Source organism: Hippocampus zosterae, chromosome 16, assembly GCF_025434085.1.
Source record: "Hippocampus zosterae strain Florida chromosome 16, ASM2543408v3, whole genome shotgun sequence".
Lineage (NCBI taxonomy): Eukaryota > Metazoa > Chordata > Actinopteri > Syngnathiformes > Syngnathidae > Hippocampus > Hippocampus zosterae.
In genome coordinates, this window is record NC_067466.1 from 17141778 (window position 1) to 17169766 (window position 27989).

Here is a 27989-nt window from a genome sequence, read left to right on the forward strand (position 1 = left end):
TTCCCAGTCGATATTGTGTCGATTAATTCAACGAAAAAACACCGATCGAGGGACTTTAATTGTAAAAGTTGATTCATGCAAATGAACACAGACTTGCAGTGTAATTTTTTGCATATAAAAGTAGGAATGGGTTCATCACAGGTGTCAAATCTAGATCCAGAAAGTCAAAAGCCTGCCACGGTTTGGCTTTCACACAACCGGAATCTGGAACTGGAATTGACATCCTTGTCCCGCATCCACGTGACTAATTCTTCATCTCTCCCTCCATCCTCAAAGACTCTTCAAGATGCGGTCCCGCCTTCCGCCTCGATCGACATCCTTATGCCTGCGTTCCCGCGTTTGGATCTTCCCGTATGTCCGGAAAATCATCTCCATGTCCGCCTGCAGTGTGGAGTTGCGTCGGTCGGCGGCGGCCCTGGCCCGCTCCACGTCTCGGATCCTGACCTCTGCCGCGCTGTGGCTGCGCCTCTGCCATTCCAGTCGCTCGCGCAGTGCTGCCACCTGCCGCTCGAGGGCGTCATTGCAGCGCTCCAACCTGCGGCGAGAGTGCGGCAATCCACTTCAACTTGATCAATCATTTGACCTTTGACCTTTTTGTATTTTTGTACCTGCGTATCCGAGCCTGGTACTCACTCCTCTGCTGGGCCATCTTGTGTCGAAGTTCCACCAGGAGCGACTCGGCGTCATCGGGCTCGGATGCTGAAGGTTCCGGAGGACCGGACGGGAGGAACACCTCTGAGCTGCCGGTGCTGAGGGGGCTGAGGATCGAGCCGGATGTCGGCGTGTTCAGACGGCGTCCTCCGTCGAGGTCACTTTCCGTGTCGCCGTCGAGGTGTTTGTCATCTTCTGCAGCTTGACTCGAGGGGGATCTCATCATCGGTTTCAAGTCAGGACCGACGGGATCGCTGCCCTGGTCCGGCTGTAAAACCTCGCAGGAGGACCACGAGGAGGAGTCGTCGTCTACGGTCTGCCACGCCGCCTCTGATTCCTCGCCGGAGTTGTTGGGGTCGAAATGTTCGCCGGCGACGTCCTCCATGGTCTGACTAGAAGGCGCTCTGTTCAGGTTGTCATAATCCGATGGGGTGCCGTCTTCCTGCGACTCGCCGCCGCCGCCCTCGCCTTCTGCCCCTGCCACGCGGATGGCGCTGGAACTCCACAGGTGCTCGCCTGCCACTTCTGCGCGGTAAGAAAGTCCAAATGTTTTGCTACCGGATTGAAGTCGATAGTACTGTATTCATTTCTCTAATGTCTTTGAACTTTTGAGCATTTGAAAAGAGATTTCTTCTTTTGAGTCATGTAAAGCAGTTGAATCGCTTATACCAGGCATGTCCAAAGTCCGACCCGCGGGCCAAATCCGGCCCGCGGTCGAATTTCATCCGGCCCTCGGCCCCTGTCATAAAATCAGTGCCGTTTGGCCCGCAGGTTGGGCGCAATGGAACACATGTTACATTGACAGAGGTCTCGTAGACTGGTGAGTGATGTTTCATAGAGTACTGCTTCCCTCTAGTGGCTAAATGAGTAATAGCATTCACTAAATGAGTAATAGCATTTAGACACTAGGGGGCATCACTCACGAGTTAACAAGACATCACTCCGTGTTTATATTGACTGATATGTCATATTTCAAATGATCCTTGCAGTTGTGGATATGTGTATTGCTTGTTCATTTCCCCGTTATTCGAGTCAAAGGTTTTGTGACTATTGAAAAGTCACGGTGATACATTTTATGTTTCAAATCAATCAATTTGCACTCAGGAGACTTCTGTTTAAGAAAAAGTCAAGTGAATAAGCAGTTGCATGTGATATACCCGTTTCAAATGAACCAAAAGAAATTCTTAAGATTGTTGAAATTAAAATAAAAATGGAAATGTGAAACAGACTGGCTTACTAAAATTTGTTGAACAATATTGTTGTTCAATGTAAAGAATGTCAGCCAAGGTCGGCCCTCCGACATTTTACCACATAAAATCTGGCCCCCTTGGCAAAAAGTTTGGACACCCCTGGCTTATACCAAAGTATTTCTACTCAATTACAGACAGTGAGTACTTTTGCCACCTGAGTCGCCTGCCTCTCCCAGACTGGTCCAGACCTCCATCCGGCTACAAACATTTGCGGGGGAGGATCCATCGTCGCTTCGGTCTCTCGTCTTCTCCCGGCCGTGATTCTGCAGAGGCTGACTTGAGGTAGGTAGCGGGTAGAAGCAGTTTTCCGGATGCGACGAGGTGTAGCGATGGCCGAGGAAAGTCTTGTTGTCTGCGGTTACCCCTGACGTGACTGCAGCTGCGGGGATAAACCTGCAGGAAGACGTCAAATTGATATCGACACTGACGTCTCAGGATTTAGAGATGGTTTGCAGCGTGATTCCACAGTCAGAAATCCAAAAGGTACCCGGTGGCGTGTCCCGGCTCTTTGCGCCGCTCTGCGATAAGCGGTAGCGACATCTGGCGAAGGCAAGGCGGCTGCTGCAGATGCGGTCGTCCGAGAGCACCGGGCGAAGCGTGAAACCCTCCGGCAGTATGCGCAGGAGGAACTCTGGGAAACAGGGACTGCTGCTCTCTGATCAGCTCCAACATCAGCCCCTGAACTTGCGCTGCGCCTGCAACGCAATCCTTCCAAGGTCTTCCTGACGCTAAGACCGACCGAACCGCCGAAGCCTCTCGCCGGTTGCCGTTTACCTCCCATGATGCTTTCCGGGTCCTCTGCTTTGGCCCGAAGAATGTTTGGTCCAAAGACTGTGGCTAAATTCTGGCAGCTCATCCTGTTCCCTTTGGAGTGACTCTGTACCTCGTTGAGAAATCTGTCCACAAAGCAAAGACTTTACAACAGCGCCACCTGGACCGAGCACTGGTAGTTATTCTGTAGGTCTTACTGGCATAGAAACTTAAGAAGGTTGAAATTGGCCACCGGTAGCTCCTGAAGAAGATTCCTCAACTCCCCCAAACCCTGTCATTGCAAAAAAGGGGGTGTTAAAGTGTACTTTTCAAAAGTCCAATTTCTCACTCTTTTACATTTTTTTGGCGGGGGGTTCGGGGGGGGACTGGCGCCTCACCTGCGTGCGGTCGCTAGAAAGCTTCTGGCCACTGAGCAGGAAGTCCTGGTAGTGACTGAAAGGAATCAAAGGCTCCGGCAGCTGTCGCAAGTAGAGCTTCAGCAGCGACGCCACCGTGTGGACGTCTGTATTACTGCACAAACACATCAAGCTCAGTTGATCGAAACGACCCGACTGCACCGCAAACCCCACAAAACGTCGGAGGCGGACCTGCCGAAGGAGGGCCTTTCGCCTGCGTCAAAGGCCTCCCGCAACTCCCTCACCAAGCTCGCCCGTCCCGGCTGACGAAACAAGCCCACCTCCTGGAGGCCCCGCTCTCGTATGAAGGCCACGCACTGCTCCACCACCAGGGGGACCGAGCGGACGCCGTAACGACGCTCGTACAGCACCGTCTCCTCCAGACGCTGACCGAACACGCCTAAGCCGGAATCGCAAATCAGTCACGTCGCAGTACGTGACGCCAAACTGGAAGAAAAGTTTAAAAAAGGGGCTCATTTTGTTCACCTGTAAAGGGAATCCAGACTCCGGACTTGTTGAGGCTTTTCAGCCACTCGTCTCCTTGGCCGGCGCTGTTGGACAGGAAGAAATACGAGCCCGGGCTGGCCAACACGTCTCTGTTCCCTGCGCACAGCAACCCAAACGTGCTTTTTTTATGGTTCTGACGTTGAAGGGACACGTCCCATCTCAAAGCGTCACGAGGACGTGAGTTCTTTTTTTTCTTCTTCTTCTTCTCAAGACGAGCCAAGTTCAGCTGTAGAGCAGAGGCCACTTAATGAGCCAAAGAGGAAATTGGATTACGTTGAGGAAAGATAAGATCACAGGAGGGACCAGTCTCCAACCATCTCAATTACTGTCACGACAGCGTTCGCCGACCTTCCACTCGACCTTTTACCGTGCACGGAACCAAAATGACAACATGGTTATTCTATTTCTTAAGAGTCACAAGAGGTCAAACATTCCGCACACCCCCCCCCCCCCCCCCGCCTCCCTTTCAAAGTCAAATCGAGAACTTTCCAAATCCCCGAGTCATCATTTCATCTCAAGGACGCACGTCGCCGTTGGCGCGATCTGCTCTGGATTCATGTGATGTGTTGTGTGGACGTCACCTTTGAGGCCTGTTCTGTCATGTTTCCAGGACTTGAAGCAGCTGAGTCCCATGCTGCAACACTTCCAGCGCTCTCTCCGGTGCTCGCCGGTTGCCGCAGTAACGGGTAATTCTAGACGCTCAAGTGCAGACAATAGAAAGTTTTTAGCCCTTTTTAAAGTGAAGTTGCTGGAAAGTGCACCTCCGCCGGCTGGATGCGTTCCTCTTCCTGGTGGGACATGAAGCGATTCCAATCTGGGCTGTTATGGAGTTTCATGTCGCTGACTTCTTCAGCTAGCCGCGGGATCCGTTCCCTCTCGACGCGTCCGGCGATGGATTGACGGGCAACCGGTCTTGCGGTCCAGGGCAAGGGACGGTGGCCCTGGAAAAAGATGAAATATTTCACAAGGAGCTTCCTTCACCACTTTGGTGCCCGCCGTGCTTGGCTCATTTGGAACCGGGAGAAGCCAAGCAGACATTGGGAGAAAAAGCCCACGGAGATGACGGGGAAATTCTAGAATATACTCAAACCTACGATCTTGGCTCCTTTTGCGGAGGATGCGGGAGGATTGTCCGCTGTGGAACTCATCGGGCTTAGCGTGGAAAGTAGAGAGCCCAAAAAGGCGGGTTAGGTGGCATAGAAAACACACGGACACATTGAATACTCCGTTTTAGAAGATATCAAACCTCTAGTTTTGCTCCCCCTGTGGATCTTTCAACTTTTCCATGTTCTTCTTCGGATGATCCTGGTACTTCCACACTTCTCCTCTCTAGCTCCTCCAGGTTAAAGGGTAAATCCCACGGCAGACAAAACCCGGTTTGAAGTGAACGTCTAAGCCCGTTTCTTGGACTTCAAGCGGAATAACCCGCCAAAGTCGCATTATTCTGTCCGTCTTGGAAGCTGTCGCCCATTTTTCTTTCTTGTGCCCTCGTGAAAACCAGATTCTCAAGGAACCCCCCTCTTAATGTTCCCTCCCTCTGACTGGATGTCCTGTTCCATCCTTGAACACCTGCCGCTCCGTTTCCCTTGCCTTCATCCCGCCCGCCCCCACTTTTTCTTCCTCCCTTGCTTCTCCCTCTCTTTGTCCAGCTTGTCCTTCCGCTCTCCTCCCTCTCTCTCTTTCTCTCTCTCTCTCCCCATTTCCCAGCACTACGTGTGGCCCCGTGTTGTCCCCCTCCCCATTTACCTCATCAATAACCGTGGCGCTGCGTGTATGTGTGCCAGTGCATTAGGAAAATTGGTTCTCTGCGACGCAGCGCTCTCCTTTACTCCAGTAATCACAGCAGAGAGAGAAAGATAGAGAGAGGGAGATGATGTGGCTCCGACTCTGCTGCTGAGATATCATCTGCAGCACTACACACACACACACACACACACTGTGTCACCATGATTCACGTTAAAGCGAGACAGACTGGTTGTCCCTGTCAACTTTTGAACTCGCTGTAAAAAGCCCTCTCTCTCTCTCTCTCTCTCTCAACTTCAGATCAATATATTTTATTCCGTCTGAGTGATGTTCCAACTAGCTCCAGTACCAAAATGTGTGGCTACTCTAATAATTGGCAACCTGATCAAAACTCCCCGGAGACCCATTTTGGCTCTACGCATTGGAAAGGCCGCCATTGAGGCACCCCTTTCGAGCATTTCTTTTTCTATAGGCCTAACCCAGCTCACTTTTTGTGAGAGAAGCGGGGTACACCCTCAACTGGTTGCCAGTCAATTATAATCCATACATTGACAGAGAAGAGGTAAAGTGGGAGTGATTTCCTGTACCCTACTACTAGATGCTCAAACAAAAGCCCAGTGGTTCTTGATAGGAGCCCTGAGGGACGCAATCATTCCAAGTTCAAAAAGATGCACATTTTTGTCACCCCCATAACTAAACTCAAAAGTCAAGTGCCAAGGGGCCAAAAGCACAATGTACACGTGAAAATTGTACACTGGACGAGGACTTCCAGAGCAGGCCGATTGATATTAACGGCTGACTGTATATCGACCTGATCGATGGTTTCCCCCCCCCAACCCCCATTTTCTAATCCCAGCCGAGAGCTTTAAACAGCTGTCCGTCGATCCGAGCGGCCCTGACGAGTGCCACGACGACCACATAACTCTGCGTGCGCCTGAGTAACAAGCTTTTCAATGAATGAAATACTGAAGCGCCTCGTCTCACTAATTTAATGAATGAATCGTGCGCGGGAAAACGTGCAAACGTTTCAAATCATGATTTGTATTTTTTTTTCAGTGACTTGGTTTTGTCACTGCCAAAAGACAAATGCATTTTTAAGTGGTAACTGTTACTATCATTTTGATAACATCTCATTTAAAATGAAAAACACGCCTATGAACTACCTATTCTTTAAAAAAAGAGTAGAGACCATTTTAGTGTGTATTGCTACATTATCACTTTATTGCAATGTTGCTGATAAAAGCCCGGTTATTTTTGTGTTTTTCTGTCGAAAAACGACACGCAAGCACAGGCCCCTAATGACCACAGCAAACATTTGATCGAAAAAATATATATATTGTATGTCGGTGTTACCAAATTCCTCATTTCATCCATTCATTGTCACTTCGATGAACATGTTACAGGACTCACTTAATGTCCTCAAGGTGGGATTTCACATGAACTTGTTACGCAACCATCATTTCCACGTCTAATAACAAACGGTTACCCTCCCACTAACGGTGGGTCATGGCAGGAACGTGAGGCAGCTGCAGGAAATTGTTTCGCTGTCTGGCCGGCGGTGGGATTGCATGGAACCAATGGTGTCATGTTAATTTTAGCGTGCCTTTTTTAATTAGGTGCTGTTGCTCTGCTCGCTTGCCACTAAGGCTAAAGATAGGTGTTGACTTACGTCAATTAAGACACAGGAACTTTGCCCAGTTTGTTTTTGCGCAACATACTGATTAGTAGCTAGTCACATAGTTGTTATTGAACAAACTGTTGCTACTATAGGAATCTTTTTTTTTAATAAGAGTGGGCATAGAATTGAACCCAGAGGAACACCACCTCACCTTATTTAGTGTCTTTTCAACTTTGTTTTAAGGTACGTTATGTTTGCTTCAGTTTAAAGTTGTGAACCCACCAGAAGGTTAACGATTACGACATTTTCAACCTTCCCTGTACACTGATAGCATGACTCGTCAATTTTGTACAAATGTGAATCTGCATTCTTTTCGGTGATTGCCGTTAAATGAGCGATACCTCTTGACATTTTGGGGGTCAAACAACACCACGCGAGCCGGAACGCCTCATCAAATGCCGTGTACCTTTACATCACAAAACCATTATCTGCTATTAAAATTAGAAAGGACACGGGTTTTATTTTTTTTGTTTGAAACAAGAGCCTTGTGCTGGGTCGGGGGCCCGCGGCGGTGTTTCCGCTCCGTCACCCACAGCCAGCCACCTTACGACACGTGTCTCGTTTTACTGCAGCTGGCTGTGACTTTTACCACTGCTGAGGCGCTTCGAGGGAATGCCCCTACGTCTTGCGTTTTTGAGGAACATCATGTTTTATTGCACCGGTCACGTTAATTCCATAGCCCCTTTTTTGGCGGGCCACATAGCAGTCAACACTCACGTTGCACCTCGTGGGAAGAAGAGGAGGGAGAGGACAGAGGAGTCAGAATAAAGCAGCAGGAAAAGTCCCAAGTACCACCAGCCAGAGGAGAACAGCACACACAACGTAGCAGCCTTCATTCATCGTTTGTCTTATTAAGGTGAGAGCAAAAAAATATTTTGGCGCAATGACTGCTGAAAACGGACTTTCTGATTTAACTTGTTTTTCATATCCATCCAGCTGTCAAGCACCATGGGCAGGAAAGACCAGCACTGTGGTTCGTGGTTAATATTTTCACATCAATCTTGTCCAACTCGTGACTATTGTGTACCTATTTTACCAATTAATTATTTTGCTGGTTGATCCGTGGATTGTTTTCTTAGGCCGCAATGAAGTCAAAAGAGATTCCCTCCAAGATCAGATAAAGAACATAAACCGTGGCAACCAAACAGGTGGCAACTCCGTAAGTAATATTCTTGTGAAAGATGCATTCTGTGGTACTGAGAGAAACGTGACAGGCTGCGATTGCCATGCCTTCTTTGCCCCAGCTCGAGCCCACTCGCCTTAGCGATGACGACAAGGTTCAGAGGAGTCAGGCCAGCGGCAGCAGAAACTATGGCGAGGAGGAAGGTCACCTGATCTACTACGCCGGCCTCGTGCTGAAGAAACGGTGTATGTGGCTTTCTGTCCTTTCTGTCCCTCAAAGTCGGTCCATTCATAAATGTCTACCTGTCCCCTTCCCAGATGAGGTGGTGTCCACGCTGGGTGTAGGGGCTTTTGCAAAGGTGGTCGAGTGTATTGACCAAGACAAGTAAGCTACATTTTGATCTGTAAATTGAGTTTCATCTGCTGTAAAAAATGAGCTCGACTCCAACATCACTACAAATGGATTGTTCCTCACGCTAAAAGTGGTTCATCCAGCAGCTAATCGATTTCTTGTGGCATCAGCAATGTGTTTACATGTTCATGTTTCAGACACAAGCGTGTGGCAGTGAAGATTATTCGCAACATGAAAAGCTTCCGTCAAGCGGCCAAGTGTGAGATCGCCGTCTTGGAAGAGATCAACGCCTTGGACGATGACAACAGTTTGTGAGTGATACGCGGCTTTCCTCAAGTGATACGTCGCAGGATGTATTTGATGGATCAGCGTTTGTATTTAATCGTAAAGAATGGCTTGATTTTTTTATCAGTATCTGGTCAGGGTTCTTTGTGTTTTCTAGAGAAAAAAAAACATGGAGGCGATGATATGAAATATCTTTTTAGGAATCAAAATCTCTAACAAAGACAGACAACAAAAACAAGGGCTCTAGAAAGGAGCTCTGAGGAACACCCCAACTTCAGGAACAAAGTAAAATCCTACATTTACTGAATCGATGGATCACCGTGTCAATAATAATCACCTAATACTACTCCCAACAGACAATCTTTTGACTTCTTTTTTAACAATGTGGCCATCACCGTTTAGCTAGCTGACCTCTATTTGTTTCAATGTCAAATCTTGGGTATAATGATGTTACTTGGAGAGCAAAGTGTTTTTTAGGTGGTGCCATTTGAGCTCCGTCTTCTTCGCAGTGCCTGTGTGCGGATGCTGGACTGGTTTGAGCACCAAGGCCACATGTGTCTGGTCTTTGAGCGCCTAGGACTCAGTACCTACGAGGTCCTCAAGCAAAACCAATTTCTGCCGTTCAGCGTGGAGCAGATCCGACATATGGCCTTCCAGATTTTTCGAGCCGTCAGCTGTGAGTCAAGTGTGTTGAAACGAGCTCGAGTATCAAAACCTTCTATTCTGTGTTCATCCCGAAAGTTCAGTTGACTTTCTTTTGTCTTTTTCCAGTCCTACATCGCAATAAGCTGACCCACACCGACCTGAAACCGGAAAACATCCTGTTTGTCTGCTCCGACTATGACATGGTGTACAACCACCAGATGGTAAAAGCTTCCCCATAGTTACCCTCAAACGCTGAAATCAAACCTGTGAGTGAAAATGTTTGTGTGCGTCAGAAACTCGACGAGAGGAAAATGAGGAGCCTGGATGTAAAGGTGGTGGACTTTGGCACTGCCATTTTTGACCATGAACATCACGAATCCTTGGTCTCAACGCGCCACTATCGAGCTCCGGAAATCATACTTGGTATTAACATGGGGGGGAAGCTGCTCCTTCTTCCAATATTGGTCATATTTTAAACTTGTGTGGTCAGATCTAGGCTGGAATCAGTCTTGTGATGTTTGGAGTTTGGCCTGCGTTCTCATGGAGTACTACCTTGGCCAGACCCTATTCCCGGTATGTACACACACCCGTCTGCTGGGCGAAGTGAGAATATTTGGTCATGAGGCACAGTACGGCAGGCTCACACCACCGCTGCCAAAAAAAATCCAAAGTCCTTTTTCTTCCTGTGTGTCCCTCCAGACTCATGACAGCAAGGAACATCTGGCCATGATGGAGAAGATCCTGGGACCCCTCCCGCCGCACATGCTGAAACAAACCAGGTCCCACAGAACACTGGCGCATGATCTTGTCTAAATGACGTTCCTCAACATAGTTCCAAAATGCTTCTTAACTCAGGTCAACATATAGTTCTTTGGCTCCAAGATCCCTCCAGGTGGCAGCAAAGCGTGACTTTTTATTTTTTTTCCTCAATGAAGCTCCTACACGTAGTTCAACATAGTTCCTTGGTTTAAAGATGTCACAATGTGGCAAAGGTTCCAAATAAGTGAATCTGTGACTATGCGGACGAAAACCGTATAACATATTTGACGTGTTTGTAAGTAACTTGCCTGACGCCTCCAATGTGTCCCCACAAGGACGGGACCCCAAGCGTCAGTGTCATTTAGTTTTTTTAGGTCCTGTATTGAACCCCTGTTATTAATCATTGCGTTTAGAAAGCAGCACTACGTCCTCAATGGCCGACTGGACTGGGACGAGCTCAGCTCCTCGGGCAGATATGTCCGGAAACATTGCAAGCCTCTCAAGGTACGCCGGACACGGGGAGTCAAGCAGGAAGTCCGGCAGGTAGTGACGTATTTCTGCTCGGTTTTGGCAGAGCTTGCCGAGGCGCAGCGAGGACGAACGGCAGCTGTTGGACCTTCTGGTTTGTATGCTGGAGTTTGACGTGACTCGACGCATCACCCTGGAGGAGGCGCTGTGGCACCCGTTTTTCGCAGCGGCCAGAATGGAAAAACAACGGCTAAGCTAACACACACACACACACACACACACTTGCATTACAGCCAACCCTCAATATTTGGTTAAGGGACCAAGAGCAGTCGCAAATAATAATGCCCCTCCCCCCGTATGTCATCGTATTTATTTAAGAAATTTGTACTGGCCCGGACAAGCAGGCGTTGGTGAACTTAAGGGGGCCCGGCGCAGTCACGTAATGGCCTCGGGTCACCGGGCTTCTTTATACGTCATAGGTGGGCAAAGTTTTCATTAGGTCCTTAAAAAAAAGTGAGTCGGTGAGTTTACAGTCATCCAACAAATACGTTCTCCCTCAACAACCTGCTGCTTTTTATGGATTTGAGTTTGATTGTCGAAAATGAATGTTGTCACGACGGAGAGCAAGTGTGGCATTATCATGCTTTTCTGTTGATTACAATTTGTGAATAAATATGCGCCGTTTTGGTTGGTTTTATCTCAACGTCCTAGATGCCCCCCCCCTGCACCCCCCTGTGCTTACATGACCTCTCTGAAATGGCGAGTAACGCGGAATTAGGTCTTATTACCTGCCTTGCCTGATTAGGTTACATCGACACTGCAGCCTGCAGTCACACTTAAGTCAATATGGATCCAAGCTGAGCCCCCATCCCACGTGGCCCGCTGGCAGATTTATTGAGAGTGCAGCAAACCAGGACGTTTCCATGACTGAATAATCAACTCGACAGGAGGAAAAAAAACCTTGAGATAAAGCATTAGACGCTTGCTTGGGTTTGTTATCTCCCGCAACGACGGTCTTACAGTACGTCAGTTAGAAATAATGTACGACGAGAATGCACGTTGAAAGGCACAAGCAATTGTTGGTGGTGAACCAATGAGGTAAGTGGTGAGTAAATGGGCCTCGGAGTCAAAGGGTTCTGGGTTGGAATCCCATCAGAGTCTTTCTTCTTCACTCTGCTTTGGTCATATGACATGGAAGTGCCTTTTCTTGCCAAAAGTAAGACGGTTTAGGCTCCAGTTCGAGGCCGCCAGTTCGAGTCCGTGCTCGCCACTGAAGGTCTCCAACCCTAGACCGGTCCGGGAGCCGACCCCCTCCCCGCCAGGCACGCAAACATGTCGGCTATCTGCGTCCTCACCTCCCTCTGCCAACAGGCGTAGACGAGTGGATTGATGAGCGAGTTGGACATGCCCAGCAGCCACAGGTGGTTCTCCAACACCGTGATGAGCCGGCAGCTTTTACACAGCAGCTGCACGATGCTCACCACGAAGAAGGGACACCACAGGGTCAGGAAGCAGCCCACTAGTAAAGCCACGGTCCTCAGGGCCTTGACGTGGCTCCAGTAGCGGCTCCTCGCTTGGGGCCACTGGGAAGAGTGCCGGTGGCCGGAGGTGGTCCGGGAGCCCGCCTGGCTGATCTGGAAGATCTGGCGTTGGTGGCCACAGGCGATCTTCAGGATGTCCATGTAGATGTACACAAACGCGGAGAGGACGGGGAAGAAACAGGCGCTGAACAGGACGATGATGCCCGTCGGGTAGATGACGGAGAAGAAGGCGCACAGGCCACCGTAGCCGTCCGTCTGCAGCTGGCGGACCATCACTGCGGACAGGAGGGGGGGGGGGAGGATGAGTCGGGAAAGCCGTCGCAACGTTTGCCACCTAAAATCTAGAAATAGAAATAAAAAGCTTCCAGCAGTGCGGCTAAAATAAAACGCTGTGAAATGAAGATCCTTGAAACTACCAAATAAAAGATTCAGGTACTTCACATTAAAAAAAGTCTACAGATCTCAATCTACTGATTGAGTGATTTTTTTTTTTACCTGGTAAGAATCCCACGATGACCGAACAAGCCCAAAGAGCCACCAGGGATCCGGCCGCCGTCCCCTTTCCGGAAAACCTGGTGTACCTCAGGGGCACCTTGATGGCGGCGTAGCGGTCCAATGAGATCAGAAACATGGACAAAATGGACGCCGTGCACGGCGACATCACGAAGGCCATCCGCATCAAACAGCGGCTCTTTCCCGGGGACGGGGATGTGAAGTTCCCGGCGCCGTGACGGTAGTAGCCATGGTGGTGGTGGTAGTCCGTGGAGGTGACGTTGGTACCGAAGTCCTCTGTGGCCAGACCGGTAATGGCCAAGCCCACCAGGGTGTCAGCCAGGGCGAGGTTGAGGACGAAGCACCAGCTCTGGCTGCACCTTTTAGCCAGAAGGCGCAGGAGGGCTGCAGCCACCAGAAGGTTGGTGCCCACGATGAGGCAGGAGGCCACGCTCAGGATGAAACCCGTCACCCGTGGCTTCAACCCGTCTCCCGCCGCCGTCATGCTCGCTCTAGTCCTCTCGCGATCCCGATACAGGCTGCGTGTGCAACTCGTGCACTCCCGCCGCCATCGACCAGCCAGTGACTTGATTAAATGAAGCTTTTTTTCAGACATCCCCCCGCGTCGGGTCCTGTACGGTTGAGTCATTTTCAAAAAAAAAAAACAGCAGCTCGAGTTAACGTACAACCCGGCAGACCTACTTTACTCCCACCCGCCCTCGGGAGAGACATTTGCCATTACGGGACATTTTCCACTCAGCTTCACGCACAAACAGATATGGCTAATGATGTTTTTTCACAGCCATGCATGAAAGGACCTCACGTTAAAGGATTTCCATGATAGGGTCGTGATTCTGAAGGGGAAAAAAATTAATGGAAATAAAGTCAGGATTCAAAATGTTTCTGCTGTACTAATTCTACCGGTAGTATTTTGATTACCGGTAACTTTTTTTTTTTTTTTCATTAAAAGCGACACCTATTTTTTTGTCATCTGTGTCTAATCTATAGGATAATTTGGACTTAATTCTTATAAAATGATGCAGTTCTCCAGCTCCGAGTACAATTCTCTGGATTATAAACGCAAAACCTTCCATTTTTGGGAGTTTCTGATTGGCCAATCTTACTGAGTTAGTTGTAACTGTCTTCTTTGTGTCTTTCTTATGTACAGTATGTGTTATACTGCTCCCTGTTGGCCAAAGTGCACACAGCAGAAGGATCAGCCCAATATCCATTGAACTGAGGCAAATCAAGATACAAAAACGGTTATTTTTTTTATTAAAAAAAATAAATACCGTTATTGTATTTTATACAAAGTACGAGACTGCAGAGTGCTATTTTTCAAAATTAAAACATCATTAAAAACGGTTGTGTTTAGTGGGTTCCACTCATTTTTTTGACTTGTGCTTGACTATCTCACCAGAGTTCAATTTTATAATAGACGGAAACTATGAAAATGCTAATGAATAGGAAACAAAAAACTACAACAGCTAATATATGGGACACAACGGGGAAAAAAACAACAGGAAATGACTTTGGACTGTCTCATTGGAGGTGTCATTTCGTTGACGAGCTTCAAATGACTTGGACTAATGGCATCACAGCAACCCTAGAGCTTTTTATCAACCTGCAACCCCCACCACCGCACCACCATACCACCATTCTCCATTAAAAACAAACAAAAATAGGTGCCGCCGCGTTTGACACAATGCATCAATGTCATCCAAGCGCCGCTGGATCTTTCAGGACCTTTTGAAAAGCGCCCGCCTCAGCAGTTAGCGTGGCTGGCGGGCTGTGGATTCCAGGTGAGGACTCCGCTTTGGGTTGTGTTTACGCCTCGAGACAACGCCAATTTCCTGACATCCCTTTTGTTTTCTTTTCGTTCCCTTTTCTTAACCGAGCAGGAGCTTTTTTTCCGAGGACAAATCGGTAAGTGTTGCAATGTTGTGCGAGATGGCCGTTTGTCTCGGGTACGCCGTTCACTCTGTTCTCGGTGATGTCGAGAATTCACGTGACTAAAGTCAAATAAATTGAAATTAATCAACAAATGGATTAAATACCGAAAAAAAATATTTTTTAAGAAGGAAAAAAAATCTGAAACTAAAATAAGGCATAACTACTCACCCTAAGATATTTGCATCCGCTTAACATGATGCACAAAAAAACGATCTTATATTAGTCCTGCTGAGATTGGTTGGTAACCAGTTCAGGGTGTACTCCGCCTGCTGCCCGAACATAGCTGGGATAGCTTCCAGCACGCTCGCGACCCTCGTGAGGATAAGCAGATCAGATAATGGAAGAATGGATCATTTGTACTGATGCGCAAGACGTTGTGCGTTTGCCGTTGTCGCTTTCCGTTTGAGTTACAGGTTTAAGATGCCCGTGAAGAGCCTCCTGCTGGCCAGGCTGGTGTACTGCGCTCAGCGTGCGGCCAAGCTCTTTTGCGGTCAGCGCAAACGGCAGAGTGGGACCTCGCCCGGACCCCGGTGAGACTTGGTTGCTCTTTTAGGTACACCCTCACTTGACCCCTGCGTTTTTATTTAGGAGGGGAACGGGGGGGGGGGGGTACTTATTTTTTTCACGAGTTCACATGGACATTTAGAAACGGTAGATTCACACTTGTTGGCTCAGTATTTTCATTCCCACCGCGAATATCTCCATTGTTGACTCTCTGTTGCCATAGCAACCCGATGTCGCTGTTCCAGCAGCTTTCCAAGAGGTTCACCGATTTGCTGCGCAACGTTCTGTGAATCCCGGCTGGGAATGATAGAATAAAATGTGGAAAGATGATAATAATATTCCACTCTAGGAAAATTACAATTTCCTGCTGCTGTGGTATCTTTTTGCCATGTTGTTTTTAACTCAATAAAACACCCTCACTGGCAATATTGTGATTGATTGTCATTATGTTAAAGACGAAGACGTCTATATTGATCGCATTTACCTTGAACAATATTATTCATTTAAAGTTACAAAGTCATATCAAAACGCAAGAATTATCACGTTATAAGTATAAAGTGAAATCAAGAACTTTAAAATATGAATTTCATCACGTTATAACGTGGTGTGAATTTTTATTTCTTCATTGCCTGGTAGAAGCCATAGCCTTCCGTACTTCCGGCAAATCCGCAGTTGGGCAAACTTATTTTGAAACTACTACTTTTGAAACTACTAGTGTATTTCACCTCACACTGCGCTCGCACTTAATTCTGTCACCTCGTACAATAGCCCCAATTGTTATAATTCTTCGAATTACAACGAACAACACAATTTCACTTTGATACTCTCATGACCTTGCTTCAGACGAGTGGGGCGTTTTACTTTGAAAGTTTGACCCGGAAATCTAGGCTGTGTCGCTTTTCTGTTTCACTTGACATTAGCTGAGTCCAAGACCAGCCGAGCGAGACGGCTAACAAGTTTTTTTCTTTTCTTCCCCCTGTCGGTGTAAACAATGCGTGAGTCTTGACTCGCGGAAAAGCGATCTTAGTGGCAGTTTGTGGATTTTCTCGACTACGTCCAGGTGTGTAAATACAATTTATTTGGATCGGGAATTATTTGGAAGTGATCCAACAGGCTAGTAATCCCCAGAAAGTGCTAGCCGACAAGAGCTAACTCACTACGACGGCGTTCAAAATGAATCCTCAAATTATGTAGTAAAATTCCGAACGTATGAAAGAAATGTTAAAGTTACATTTTAATATTTATTCGGCGGTTTTGTTGTCGGACAACGTGACTTCATAAAGAACTTCAATTCGTGTTCCCGTGGACGGGTCGTTCAGATAATTTCGTCCTCCTCCAATTGAATCTCGGAGCGTTTGACTGACAGCGCAAGTCGGCCAATTACAACGTAATAGACAACGTGACGACGTTTGTGTCTCTTTCCGGCCTTAGTGTCTGTGTTTTGAATATGTATAGGAACATATTTCAATATTACATGTTTAGTGGGATTAATATTTCCTGCCGTTGTCAATTTGGTGACTTTACAAAGGCTATTTTAGTAAGCGTTACATTCGAGCGCCGTTCCTCCAATGAAATCGCATAAATATTTGATTGACATGGTTGACAGCCCATAGCAGTTACCCAGCCGATTTGGCGATGTCTTGTGTCTTTTCTCAGCGCGTACTTGATATGTAGGCATTTATATTGACTTGTATTAATTAAACCGTTTTTGGCCTCGTTGGGCCTTAATGAAAAATAAATCAATTGACCACGAGTTATTTTTACTGTTGTTGGAATCGCGTCGCGTACACGATTGATTGACGTGGCCCACAGCAAATAGCAATGATGCGGCTGACGACGCTTGGCCTCAGTTTCCGGCCGCAATGTGCTTTCGGGTGCTGATGCTGATGAGGCAGCCCCTGCCGTTCTCGGAAGCATCATGTTTTTCACCGTGCTTGTTCGCCTGCTGTCACAGCGCTGTTGCGTGGACTTGTGCCTGGGCGGCTTACTCTTGTTCCTGGCCGGGCTGCAGCAGGCGGAGGCTGCCGCAGCCGCAGCCGCAGCCGCTGGAGCAGCCGCTGGAGCCCCCACGGCAGAGATGGTCAACCTGAACTGGAAGCCGTTCATCTACGGCGGGATGGCGTCGATCGTCGCAGAATTCGGTAGGTGATGCACCGCACCAACGATTGTGACTCGGCAATTAGCTTTTACATTTTTTTGGGTAAAGGTATTGACCCTGTAGGGCTCAAAATTATTATTTTTTTTTTATCATGTATTTAAATCAATTTTTATGAACATCATAAATGTTTCTATATTTGAGTGGGACTTGCCTATTAACCCGTCCCGTTATGTCGCAGTTAAAATAGACCTGCTTCTTCATTTAAATTTATGGCAGGAATATATTTTTTTAATTTTATATACTGTATACTCGGCTATGTTAAATTTTATTTTATGTATTTTACTTAAATTCCATTTGAAGTCTCTTGTAGACTGATGGGTTTTCTCCGGGTACTTTGGTTTCCTCCCACATTTTTCATTAAAAAAAGTCTCTCTACTGTATATAACTTAGTTTTTGTGTACCGCAGTAGCAAACATAACAGGAGGGTTAAAAACACACTCACAAAGCGGTGGTGCACACTGTATTTGGCCTTTTTTGGTATGCCGACACGCAATTGCTTCATTGTCACCTCATTCCAATTGTTCATGATGCGTTTGTATTCTTAGGCACGTTCCCCATCGATTTGACAAAGACGCGGCTCCAGGTGCAGGGTCAGTCCCAGTACATGGAGGTGCGCTACAAAGGCATGTTCCACGCCCTGTTCAGGATTGGCAAGGAAGAGGGCATCCGAGCGCTCTACTCAGGGTAAAGGACTTTGCGTGTTCTATTCTGTCGACACCCAAAGCGAGGCAAGTGCTGCATCCACGAGTGAAAATACAATTGATACTTTTTTATATCTTAATAGGCCGCTCGCTTTTTGTGAATTTGCAATTTGGACTAGAAGAAGCAGTGCATTGGCGCCTTCAAAACAAGCACATTTTATCGGGCAACGCCCATGGATGCACCTTGGAAAGGCAGCTGTAATTCTTTCTCCTTTGGGTATTTTTTTTTTAACGTCTCCTCCTTGCAGGATCTCTCCTGCGCTCTTGAGACAAGCGTCTTACGGGACCATCAAGATCGGAACCTATAACTCCCTGAAGAGGCTTTTTGTCAGTCGCCCAGAAGGTCAGTACCACTCCACGTACGTACTTGTTTTGTTTGTTTTTTTCATTCTATTTATTGTCAAACGTGTTGATGTTTGTTTGATGACAGACGAGACCATGGTCATCAACGTCTTCTGTGGAGTGGTCTCCGGCGTCCTGTCGTCCTCGCTGGCCAATCCCACGGATGTCCTCAAGGTGACCAGTCTTGGCCTGATGGACAAAAGTATTGCAGGCTTCCTCCAGAGTTCAAATGAAGCTGAGGCGGTAGAAATCTGACCTTTCACCTTCGTGAAAGGTCAGCGCCCCCCAGCGGCTCGGACAAAAACTTTTTCGAATAATTCTTGACCTGCATTTTATTGTTCCTGAAAGTTAAATGCTTGTTGAACATTTCCGTGAGCCATTTCATGGTCACTATGAAACCATTCTAGATTTCATTTGGTGCTACAGTGTAGTAGCAGGCGAGGATGATGATCCTGTACCTCATATGCCTATTTTGTCTTGGTATATAGTGCCATTTTTCTTCCCCCCCCCATTCTAAACCTCTTGAAATTGAGAATGGCTTGATTGCAGATCCGAATGCAGGCGCAGGGCAGTCTGCTGCAAGGCAGCATGATGTCCAACTTCATCAACATCTACCAGACGGAGGGCACCAAAGGCCTGTGGCGAGTGAGTCAGGGGGGGGGGGGGGGGGCACTTGCAAAGCCGTCGCCGCCGTTTTCCCTGCTCACGTTTGTCTATCGGTGTCCCTCAGGGCGTCATTCCCACGGCGCAGCGGGCCGCCATCGTCGTCGGCGTTGAGCTTCCCGTCTACGACATCACAAAGAAACACCTCCTGCGGTCAGGCGTCATGGGCGACACCATTTTGACACACTTCATGTGAGACTGTTTGATCATCACAATTCGGGTGTGGGAAGTGGAAGTTTGAAAGTTGAATATGTATTTTCTCGGACTGATTTTTTTTTTTTAACTTTCTACATGAATACAGGAGTTGAATCCGTACCGACCAAAGTCTTTGTTTTTACACAAGTGTCTCTACTTTTGCCACTTAACCTTCCCGTTGATCTCCTTTTGTTGTATTATTATTATTTTTTTTGCCCCTCCTGCGTCCGTGCAGTTCAAGTTTCACATGCGGCCTGGCGGGGGCGCTGGCCTCCAACCCCGTGGACGTGGTGCGCACGCGCATGATGAACCAGCGGGTGCTGTCGGGGGCACCCATGTACAAAGGCACGCTGGACGGCGTGATGCAGACGTGGAGGAACGAGGGCTTCTTCGCGCTCTACAAAGGATTTTGGCCCAACTGGCTGCGGCTGGGGCCTTGGAACATTATCGTATCCTTTGCATTGCCGTTGCTGCGGCAAGTCGCTCGCGTGAAGTCCACGGTTTTATTTTTAAATCGGGTAGTCACTTGTCCGACCGCATCACAGCTGAAAAGCGACAAAAAAAAAACTTAATTGAGTGAATTTTGGTGCAAGGGAAGTTTAGGGAAAAAAATAGCTTGTTTTCCTTCACCTGCAGCTCAGTTCTTCATCACCTTCGAGCAGTTGAAGAAGCTCCCGTTGTAAGGTGGGGAGCGATCGTCGGGGCAGCGCCGATCTGTCGGACTGTCGGCCATGCGGCATCTTGGGGGGTGGGGGGGAGACGCGGAAGAAAAAGTAATACTGGGAGGGTTGTGGCACCGGCGTCTATTCACACTCCTTTACCAGCAACTCCACCACAGCATCAGCCAAGCCTCTCCACACACTCGTGCAACACCTCATGTGTATTTTATTTTGTCTTTTTTGTGGGGGGGGGAGCAGGGGGTGCTCCTTTATTCATGGGTGACGGATTCTGTTTTCACCACAGTCGTGAGCACTGACACCAGGCAGCTACCGGTACTTTTATCAGGGCTCTAGCAGGAGACAGACAAGGGGGAGTTAGAACCTGGTTACTGCGGCACACCAGGTGAGTTGGAACCTCAGCTTTTCTTCAAAGATAATTCATCTAAAGTCACGCGCATCCGAGAGGCTTGAAATGTTTTGTCAGTTGCATTACAAGAACTTGATAGTAAGGTGCCATGTACGTTTATTATGTTTCGTTAGGCCGGCGATTCTCGAGGCTGAAAAAAGCCAGACGACGCAAGCATCAATCTGAACCAAAAGCCTTTTGCTGTGACACTGGTAGCGACGTGTATTTTGCGCTTTAGGGCTTGTGCGGGTCACGACTAACAACGAAGGTCAAACGTGCCAAAAGTAGTTTCACTCTTAAATATTGCCTATATACTGTACTACTCTCACAATGTCTGTGACAGTCTTTTCGCATCGCTCTTGCAATCTGCCGATGACAAAATAAGCCCCTGACATCTGGAAGTTGGCCTGTTTTACTGCCACTTCTCTTCCCTCCCCCCCCCACTTTCCCTGTGTGATAATATGAGCCGTTGCTTTCATGTCATCAGCAGGTTGCAATCGAGCCTGGAAGCATCTTTTCAAGCAGGAAAGGGGGGGGGGAAGAGAAGGGACAATAAAACAGGCCAAAATCCAGACATCAGGGATTCTCATCAGCAAGTCGCAACAGACACATTGAGAGACTTAAAGAGTCACAGAAAGCTTCACAAGTGGATTACGGCATGGATTAACATTGTCACAAAACTGTAATAAGGCACACAAGCGTCAAAAGAAGTCAAAAATCTCTTCTGAGTTCTGAGGCACATTTCTGGTTTTGGAAGGGAGATTTGGCTTTCACATGCTTTTCATTGGCCGCTGACTGAGAAACAAATCAGTGGTCGTCGTGCGGTTGGTAGTCTGCATCCATGGTCCCAAAACATTGAAAATTGCTCACTTTTGAAAGAATCGTTGCAGTTTTTGGTACTCAACCGAGCCTCGCATAACTTGTGTGCGTGTGTGTCTGCCACAGAGTGCGCCTTCGTATTTAATGATTATTGTTTGATACCTATTTATTTTCACGAGTGGGTCCAGTCTGGCGTTTTTGTTTCATTTTATTTATTTTTTTGGGAGTCGAACACGCTTAAATTGACGCTGCTTTCATTCCCGCTCACGCGTCTGTTTTACAATCAGACACGTCACTTCAGCGCCCGGTCGTTCATTCAATGTTACAAAAAAAAAGGCTCAATTATACTTTTATGGGTTTTTTTCCGTGTTTTCTGATTTTTGATTGTAGCTATATAAAGCACTTTTTGCCTTTTGTTGTATTGAATAGAAGAACTGAAATATACTCCATAGGTCATCCAAATGTTTTTATAAAGGCACACTCAATTTTTGAAAACAATGCAACAATTTGCACTTTGGGCTCAGTTCTTTCTTTTCCTGTTGTTGTTGGCGGTGGTGGTTTTACTTGTTGAAATTGTTGACATTTTATGCTGGTGGTTTTGGATGCAGATTTGTTGATTGTCATCTGTTGTGTGTCAAAAAAAATGGCTTCAATCCATGTACACTTCAAATAATTAAAAAAACAAAAAAAAATCAATTGTATCCAGTGATTTACTTTTCTTTTTTTCACCCATAGTGAAGAATAAAAAAAAAAAACAAAACAAAAATAAATCAAATGAGAAAACGGAAGAGCCGTTCGAGCAGTCCTCCCATTGGACCAATCAGATGGTTTGCTCCGCCCACATGCCAATTAATTCAAGTGTCGACAGGTGTCGGCTCATCCCACGCCAGACTTGTGACACCAGTCAAGTTAAGAGTTTGGAACAAGAAGGCTGACTTTTCGGTGGGGCGCCAACAGCAAATATGTTTGCTTGAACTATTCTAGTTCCCTTTATCTTTACTTTTTTTTTTTACTTGTCAGAGCACCCTACGTGCTTTTTTAAATAAAAAAAAATCCCCCCTCTATGTTGTAGCAGAGAAGCAGTCTTGTTCTTTCAGGTGCTCCATTTGAAACGACGCTATGAAGGAGGAAATTGCCGCCGCCGTCTTTTTCATGGGCCGCGTGGTCAAGCGCTACGGGTGTCTGGACAACGACGGCCGTGAGCGCTTCGGCGCCGCGCTCACGTCCGCCTTGTTTGAGAGCTACAAGAACCACTGGCACCCCAACGTGCCCACCAAGGGGCAGGCCTACAGGTAGGCTTCAGTGTCACTCTTTGGGTAGCGTTTTCAAAGCATGGGACTTCTACATAATGGCCGACAATTCTAGATTTATTATTTTTTATTCTTCTCCGCTTTAGGTGTCTGCGAATGAACCGGGTACAACAACAGGATCCGGTGCTTCAGAAGGCGTGCGATAGAAGCAGCGTGCGCTACGAGGACTTGGGCCTGCCTCAGGAGCTCACCGTGTGGGTTGACCCCGGAGAAGTGTCGTGCAGGTTGGCGGACATTTTGTATCCAACAAAAGCCAGAGGCTTGTTTATTTGAAAATCGAAATGACAAATGGCTTGCTTAATGACTGACTGTCCTCTACTTGAAATTTAATAGCATGGTCTTTGTCGTTATTTTTTTAAAATCCAAGTTGCTTGAAAATTGAGACATGTGTGGCAGGTACGGCGAACACGGCACCCCCTTCTCCATCTCAAAGGTGGACGGCAGCCGGCGTGCCGACGGCCAGTTCTCCCGGCGAGTCAACGACGCCGTGGAGCGAGCCAGCCTGGACGTACCCTCGGAGAGTTCTTCGGATGAGGATGATGATGATGATGGGGTGGAGGAGGAAGAGGGCGGTGATAGCAGCAGCGGGCCATCTGCTGCTCTCGGTGCCGAACCCAAAACCATCCCGACTGTTAGCAATCCCAAAAGCGTCTACCGGGTAAGTCGGCGCAAGGAAAGACGGGTCGTACTTTAGCCACCTTAGTGCTTGAAAGTACAGTATAGACTGAGGCTAGTTTTAGCCTTCTCCTTCCCACAACACTTCAATTTAACTTTATGAGAGTTTTTTAAAGCTAATTCAAATGTAACGTTACCATTGAATTTACATTTCCTCCTTTTACAGTTAACTGAAAATCTACCCAAGTAAAATAAGTACTACCTTGTTACGTTCCATCACATCATCATCATCGACGTGTATTTTACAAACACCCTTTAGTTCAGCGAGTTTGCTCCCGGCGCACCCCAGACATGGCTCACCCACCCCAAAAGGAAGCCATTCGGCGGGGACACCTTCCTGCCTCTCGTCCCTCTACCTCATCTCTCACCACAGCACCTGGCGGGCTCCAAAGGTTTCCATTCCTACCGGGCTATGTTTACCTTCACTGGGCCTCGTGTGGATAAGTACCACTGGGTCAGCAAGTCCCGCTCCTAGAATTTTCTGGATCATCGGTGAAGGGAGAGGGGAAAAAAAAAGTCTCGGGGCTGTTTGTGTCTTTGAAGGAAATGGTTTTGAATATTTGTGCATGATTTAACTTTTTTCACCCCTTTTTTAACGTCTTGACACAAGTGCTTTTAAGTAATTCTAACTGTAAATGTGTTTTTAATCACCGGTACCTGTGAATAAAGTAAATTGTGAACTGTAGCTCAAAAGAAATAAACAGATCCGTTTCAGATGGTTTGTGTTAATCCCTCGGTTACTTGATTGTGTAGCCGCTGTGCTCAATGTAATGTCTGCAACATGGACTACTAAGGGACTCATCCTAGAACAATGTTACCCAGGGGGAATAGAAACCGCAATCAACATCAAGCTGCATCTAATGGGCCTTTTTATTTTTTTTTTTACACTGGGGGGATTGTGTTAATTACGTGTTGATTAAGTGGGAGATTACTGCTTATATTTGAAAGTACGGTCTCTTCGCATCTGGATTTAAATTATTTTATTAGGAACTTTCCACCTTAGCAATGATTAGCGCCCCCAATGAAAGTATTAGGTCTAATGTATTGTGTTTTTGTGCAATTGTCCATTTGATATCGACATCCATCTAAAGGTCCATGTTTTACTACGCTTTTTATCCTCACGAGTACAAGTACTAGCTAGCACTAGCTTAAAACCGCCTTCCGGCAGGACGAGGCAAGTGTACAGGAAGGACACTCGGTCACTCTGGGGCGTCACGGCCACCGTCGGGCCAATGGCGCGGCGGCATTATTCGCGCGCGTAACTTCTCCGGCCAATCGGGAAGGGTGTTGTTAGAACGTGGCTTAGCGCTAGGTCACATCCGGTCGTATATAAACAGCCACGAGTTAGCGGTGAATTCGGAGTGTCCATTTTGAGCTGAGATCCGGCGGCTCCCTCTCTTTTTTTCCCCCCTCCCCTTGTTAAAGTAAGACAGATTTGCTCTTCTTCGGCTGTTGAAGCGCTTGTTTATAACTCTAGGAGCGATAAGGTTCCCGTACGCGGCTATTGACGTATTGTTGGACTACCTTCCGATTTGAGCGTAATTGTACTGTACCATCATTTCCCGGATCGGTAAGACGATGCTATCGTATCGACGAGCTAGCTGGCTAACACTAGCGCCTTATGTTCAGGCTGGTGTTGCGTATGGCTAATGAATGATTAACGCGCATTCGAGTCATAATTTCCACCTGGTTGTACACTTTTTGTATCTCGGTCGTTACCATGAACTCCACTGCCGTGCGCGGTGTGTAATGTTTCGCTTGGTTTCGTTTGCAAGTGTCGGAATGCCACCCGGGGCCTTGCTCGTTCCCCGCGAGTGCGGTTCGTTAGCATCCGGCTAGCCATCTTATTGTTACCAAACATTTGCCGAGGTCGCCAAAGTGGAAAACGCGGCCGTCCAAGTATCCATTTAAAAACGTCTACTGTTATAATAACTCGGCCAATCGAGTGTGACTTTAAGTACAACTGCTGAAAGTGGCCGATTGCGCATGTTTTGGTCTGTGTGACAAGCGTGCATTTGTTTGAATGGGAATACTCCCTCCCCCGGTTCAGGTCAGTCAGTTGGGCTCGAGCAACTTTGAAGTCGCTCTTTAATTCCTGTGAAGTACTAAAAAAGCCACGTTAAGTATTTTGGATAATCGCGATTTTTAAAAATTGTCATTCAAACAGAGTGAGTCATGAAGAACATGAACCACGATCTCAAAACCAGACCCCAACTGATTTGGACGTTTTTGTTGTTATTGTTTTGATGCCGATTCTGATATTTGGCGGAAACGATTTCAAAAAAAAATTAACTCCTTATTCATTGAGAACATCTATAATTACAATACTTGTATGTTAATGGTTAATGTATAGAACAAACGTAAAAATCACTAGCAGATTGTTGTCACAATGCAGTAGTGGTGTAACTTGGCAGCAGAGACGTTTTCAAATACAAAATAGTGCACAAAAAACCCTTATAATTTGCAGAAAGGCTGAAAAAACATGTCTATGCTACACTCAAGAATACATGATTTGAATGGTCGCAGGCTTCCGCACTGATGAAATGTACTGTCCCCCCCCCCCACCCCCAATCTCATTTCAGGCTACGTTAACAATCCAACCTCACGATGGCCGACGCTGACATTCTGCTCATGGAGACTTCGGAGCAAAATGGAAACGAGGGCGACGAGGACCAGAATGACGATGCCGCCGCCGAAGCCGAGCTGATGGCCGACGACGATGCAGACGGCGGCAAGATTGACGCCAGCAAAAGTGAAGAGGATGCAGGGTGGGTGCCCTTTTTTTATTTTAATTTTGAAGAATTTTCTATTTGTCAACCTCGGTTTCTTGCGTGTGATGTATTTCCTCAACACTTCCGGGCATTTTCTTGCAACGCGGTTGTATTTGTGTGCACGTCACCAGGAAGAGTAACAAGCGTCCGCCCCTACTCCCCCTTTTCTCTTCTCCAGCAAAATGTTTGTTGGCGGCCTGAGCTGGGAAACCAACAAGAAGGACCTCAAGGACTACTTCAGCAAGTTCGGCGAGGTTTCGGACTGCACCATCAAAATTGACACGGCCAGCGGACGCTCCCGCGGCTTCGGCTTCGTGCTCTTCAAAGACTCCGCCAGTGTGGACAAGGCGGGTGCTCGTCGAAACGAAACGCCGTGCGGTGTCCTCGTCCGCCTGCGTGCCGACTGACTAGTTGGCTGTGCGTCCGCGCGTGCGCTTTGCAGGTGCTGCAGCAGAGCCAGCACAAACTGGACGGGCGCCAGATCGACCCCAAGCGGGCCCTGGCCATGAAGAAGGAGCCCGTCAAGAAGATCTTTGTCGGCGGTTTGAACCCGGAAGCCACCGAGGAAAGCATCAGGGAGCACTTCGGAGCCTTTGGAGAGGTGAGGAGACCCCGCCCCCCCACTGGCTACAGAGCAAAGTCTGTTGATGGAGCGCAATGAGGTCGAGTTGCCGACGCGTGTCGTCGTCATCTTTCAGATCGAAACCATCGAGCTTCCCCTGGATCCCAAGTCGAAGAAGAGGAGGGGCTTCATCTTCATCACGTACAAAGAGGAAGCCAGCGTCAAGAAGTGCTTGGAGAAGAAGTTCCACAACATCGAGGGCGGAAGGGTCAGTGGTTCTTGTGGAGGCGGGCGGCCAGAACGTCGGCACGGGCGTTTGAAGGGTGGCCGTTGTGTTTCTGGGTGCAGTGCGAGCTGAAGATCGCCCAGCCCAAGGAGGTGTACCAGCAGCAGCAGCAACAACAGCAGCAGCAGCAGTACGGCGGAGGACGCGGCGGAGGCTACGGCAGCCAAGGAGGTCGCGGCCGCAGCGGGGGTCGGGCGTCGTACTTGTTAAGAAGTTGATCCTGGAAAGGAGTCGGATTGAAGGGCTTAATGTGGGTGCCTTGCCTTGCCTTGGCTTTGCGTCGACAGGCCAGAGCCAAGGCTGGAACCAGGGCGGCTACGGAAGCTACTACCAGGGATACGGCGGCCAAGGCTACGGCGGCTACAGCAGCTACAGCGGCTACGGCGGCTACGACTACCCCTCCGGTGGCTACTATGGATACCCTGGATACGACTACAGTACGTATGACGCGGCATATTAAAAGGAGCGGGAGGGGGGGGCTTTCTATTTCTAGTTCATTTGGAATAACCTTTTGTTCTCTAGCTAGCCATCTTGTAAAGCACTCACAGTGAATACTCTTCTTGGAAAAAGTGGCGTTAAACAATGCCCGAGTTTGATTTGTGAACACGCCTATCAAAACAAATGTTGACGATGCAAAGATTGCGCCCGTGAAGCTGCGATTGAAACTGTGTCGCGCTCCGCCACCATGTGGAAATGTGTTGTGTTTGTTTCGACTTGCGATGTGTGCAGTTGACGATGATGCTGTGTTGCCAGGCCAGGGCAGCGCCAGTTACGGCAAAGCTCCCAGACGGGGCCACCAGAGCACCTACAAGCCATACTGATGCGCGCGCCTCGGAAGGTACGTCATCCGCCGTCAGCTCCGCGGCAGGCACGCTTATAGGGTTCTTGTCTCTTAGGATCCAGCCAAACAAAATGGCCGACTGGACAAACGCGACTCCTTTTATGACAGAAGACCATTTGTACAGAAAACATCAGAAATGTAACTTTTTTCCCCCCCCCTTTTTTTTGTATTGTATGCTTTCATTTTTTTAGGTTTTATTTTCCTTCTGTTTTGTTTTCCCTTCCCAACATTTCCATTGAAAGGAAGTGTAATTTTACTGTACTTTTTGGTACCTGTTTTGATTCTAATGTATTGTAAGGGTATTTTACATGTCAGCTGGCTTTGCAGGTTTGGACGACTGACTTGGCGCTGTAAAGGAGCTTTTTTTTTTGACAAATTAAAAAAAAAGAGAAAAATTCAGACGTGGTGTCCTTTTTGTTTGTTTGAGAATGAAAAGTTTAAAACCGTTATTCCTCGTACCAAATCCCAATTCAAACCATTCAGCC

General features: G+C 47.7%; 6 protein-coding genes and 1 long non-coding RNA gene across 12 annotated transcripts; 5 read left to right on the top strand and 2 right to left on the bottom strand.

Moving 5' to 3' along the window:
* Positions 1 to 2: 2 nt before the first annotated feature.
* LOC127588274 (rho GTPase-activating protein 24-like) lies at positions 3 to 4516 on the bottom strand. The gene is made up of 10 exons (XM_052046931.1): positions 4156 to 4516; positions 3554 to 3670; positions 3260 to 3467; positions 3050 to 3182; positions 2870 to 2943; positions 2676 to 2797; positions 2389 to 2596; positions 2047 to 2294; positions 609 to 1176; positions 3 to 535 (listed from the first exon to the last, which is right to left on the bottom strand). Exons 1-10 carry the CDS (start codon positions 4205 to 4207, stop codon positions 271 to 273), a joined length of 1995 nt encoding a protein of 664 aa, XP_051902891.1. The 5' UTR covers positions 4208 to 4516; the 3' UTR covers positions 3 to 270.
* A 3427-nt stretch (positions 4517 to 7943) lies between these two features.
* LOC127588276 (dual specificity protein kinase CLK2-like) lies at positions 7944 to 11158 on the top strand. Its single transcript, XM_052046932.1, has 12 exons — positions 7944 to 7968; positions 8075 to 8154; positions 8240 to 8363; positions 8436 to 8502; positions 8667 to 8780; positions 9264 to 9430; positions 9526 to 9620; positions 9693 to 9822; positions 9890 to 9972; positions 10099 to 10178; positions 10572 to 10662; positions 10733 to 11158. Exons 1-12 carry the CDS (start codon positions 7944 to 7946, stop codon positions 10883 to 10885), a joined length of 1209 nt encoding a protein of 402 aa, XP_051902892.1. The 3' UTR covers positions 10886 to 11158.
* A 717-nt stretch (positions 11159 to 11875) lies between these two features.
* LOC127588277 (glucose-dependent insulinotropic receptor-like) lies at positions 11876 to 13513 on the bottom strand. The gene is made up of 2 exons (XM_052046933.1): positions 12663 to 13513; positions 11876 to 12442 (listed from the first exon to the last, which is right to left on the bottom strand). The coding sequence occupies exons 1-2, from the start codon at positions 13306 to 13308 to the stop codon at positions 11913 to 11915; spliced, it is 1176 nt and encodes a 391-aa protein (XP_051902893.1). The 5' UTR covers positions 13309 to 13513; the 3' UTR covers positions 11876 to 11912.
* An 815-nt stretch (positions 13514 to 14328) lies between these two features.
* LOC127588279 (uncharacterized) lies at positions 14329 to 15523 on the top strand. 2 transcript variants are annotated; one of them, XR_007959028.1, is made up of 3 exons: positions 14329 to 14461; positions 15026 to 15142; positions 15340 to 15523. It is a non-coding gene; the product is annotated as an uncharacterized LOC127588279 (long non-coding RNA). The 2 variants fall into 2 exon arrangements; XR_007959027.1 differs by lacking the exon at positions 14329 to 14461 and adding an exon at positions 14472 to 14585.
* Positions 15524 to 15979: 456 nt separating this feature from the next.
* Positions 15980 to 21813, top strand: LOC127588260 (brain mitochondrial carrier protein 1-like). Of its 3 annotated transcripts, none has more exons than XM_052046914.1 (9): positions 15980 to 16176; positions 17128 to 17257; positions 17820 to 17958; positions 18224 to 18318; positions 18406 to 18491; positions 18867 to 18962; positions 19048 to 19172; positions 19411 to 19624; positions 19817 to 21812. In XM_052046914.1, exons 2-9 carry the CDS (start codon positions 17194 to 17196, stop codon positions 19856 to 19858), a joined length of 861 nt encoding a protein of 286 aa, XP_051902874.1. In that variant the 5' UTR covers positions 15980 to 16176; positions 17128 to 17193; the 3' UTR covers positions 19859 to 21812. The 3 variants fall into 3 exon arrangements, with proteins under 3 accessions (XP_051902874.1, XP_051902873.1, XP_051902872.1); XM_052046913.1 differs by having other exon boundaries at positions 15981 to 16176; positions 17071 to 17257; XM_052046912.1 differs by lacking the exon at positions 15980 to 16176 and having other exon boundaries at positions 16968 to 17257; positions 19817 to 21813.
* Positions 21814 to 21849: 36 nt separating this feature from the next.
* On the top strand, positions 21850 to 23758 carry LOC127588269 (maternal B9.10 protein-like). The gene is made up of 4 exons (XM_052046926.1): positions 21850 to 22351; positions 22456 to 22593; positions 22766 to 23027; positions 23304 to 23758. Exons 1-4 carry the CDS (start codon positions 22179 to 22181, stop codon positions 23517 to 23519), a joined length of 789 nt encoding a protein of 262 aa, XP_051902886.1. The 5' UTR covers positions 21850 to 22178; the 3' UTR covers positions 23520 to 23758.
* A 628-nt stretch (positions 23759 to 24386) lies between these two features.
* Positions 24387 to 27721, top strand: LOC127588264 (heterogeneous nuclear ribonucleoprotein A/B-like). 3 transcript variants are annotated; one of them, XM_052046921.1, is made up of 9 exons: positions 24387 to 24614; positions 25627 to 25812; positions 25994 to 26162; positions 26258 to 26416; positions 26514 to 26645; positions 26726 to 26852; positions 26951 to 27100; positions 27417 to 27501; positions 27560 to 27721. In XM_052046921.1, the coding sequence occupies exons 2-8, from the start codon at positions 25652 to 25654 to the stop codon at positions 27482 to 27484; spliced, it is 966 nt and encodes a 321-aa protein (XP_051902881.1). In that variant the 5' UTR covers positions 24387 to 24614; positions 25627 to 25651; the 3' UTR covers positions 27485 to 27501; positions 27560 to 27721. The 3 variants fall into 3 exon arrangements, with proteins under 3 accessions (XP_051902881.1, XP_051902879.1, XP_051902880.1); XM_052046919.1 differs by having other exon boundaries at positions 24388 to 24614; positions 27393 to 27501; XM_052046920.1 differs by having other exon boundaries at positions 24388 to 24614; positions 26726 to 26834; positions 27393 to 27501.
* The last annotated feature ends 268 nt before the right edge of the window (positions 27722 to 27989 follow it).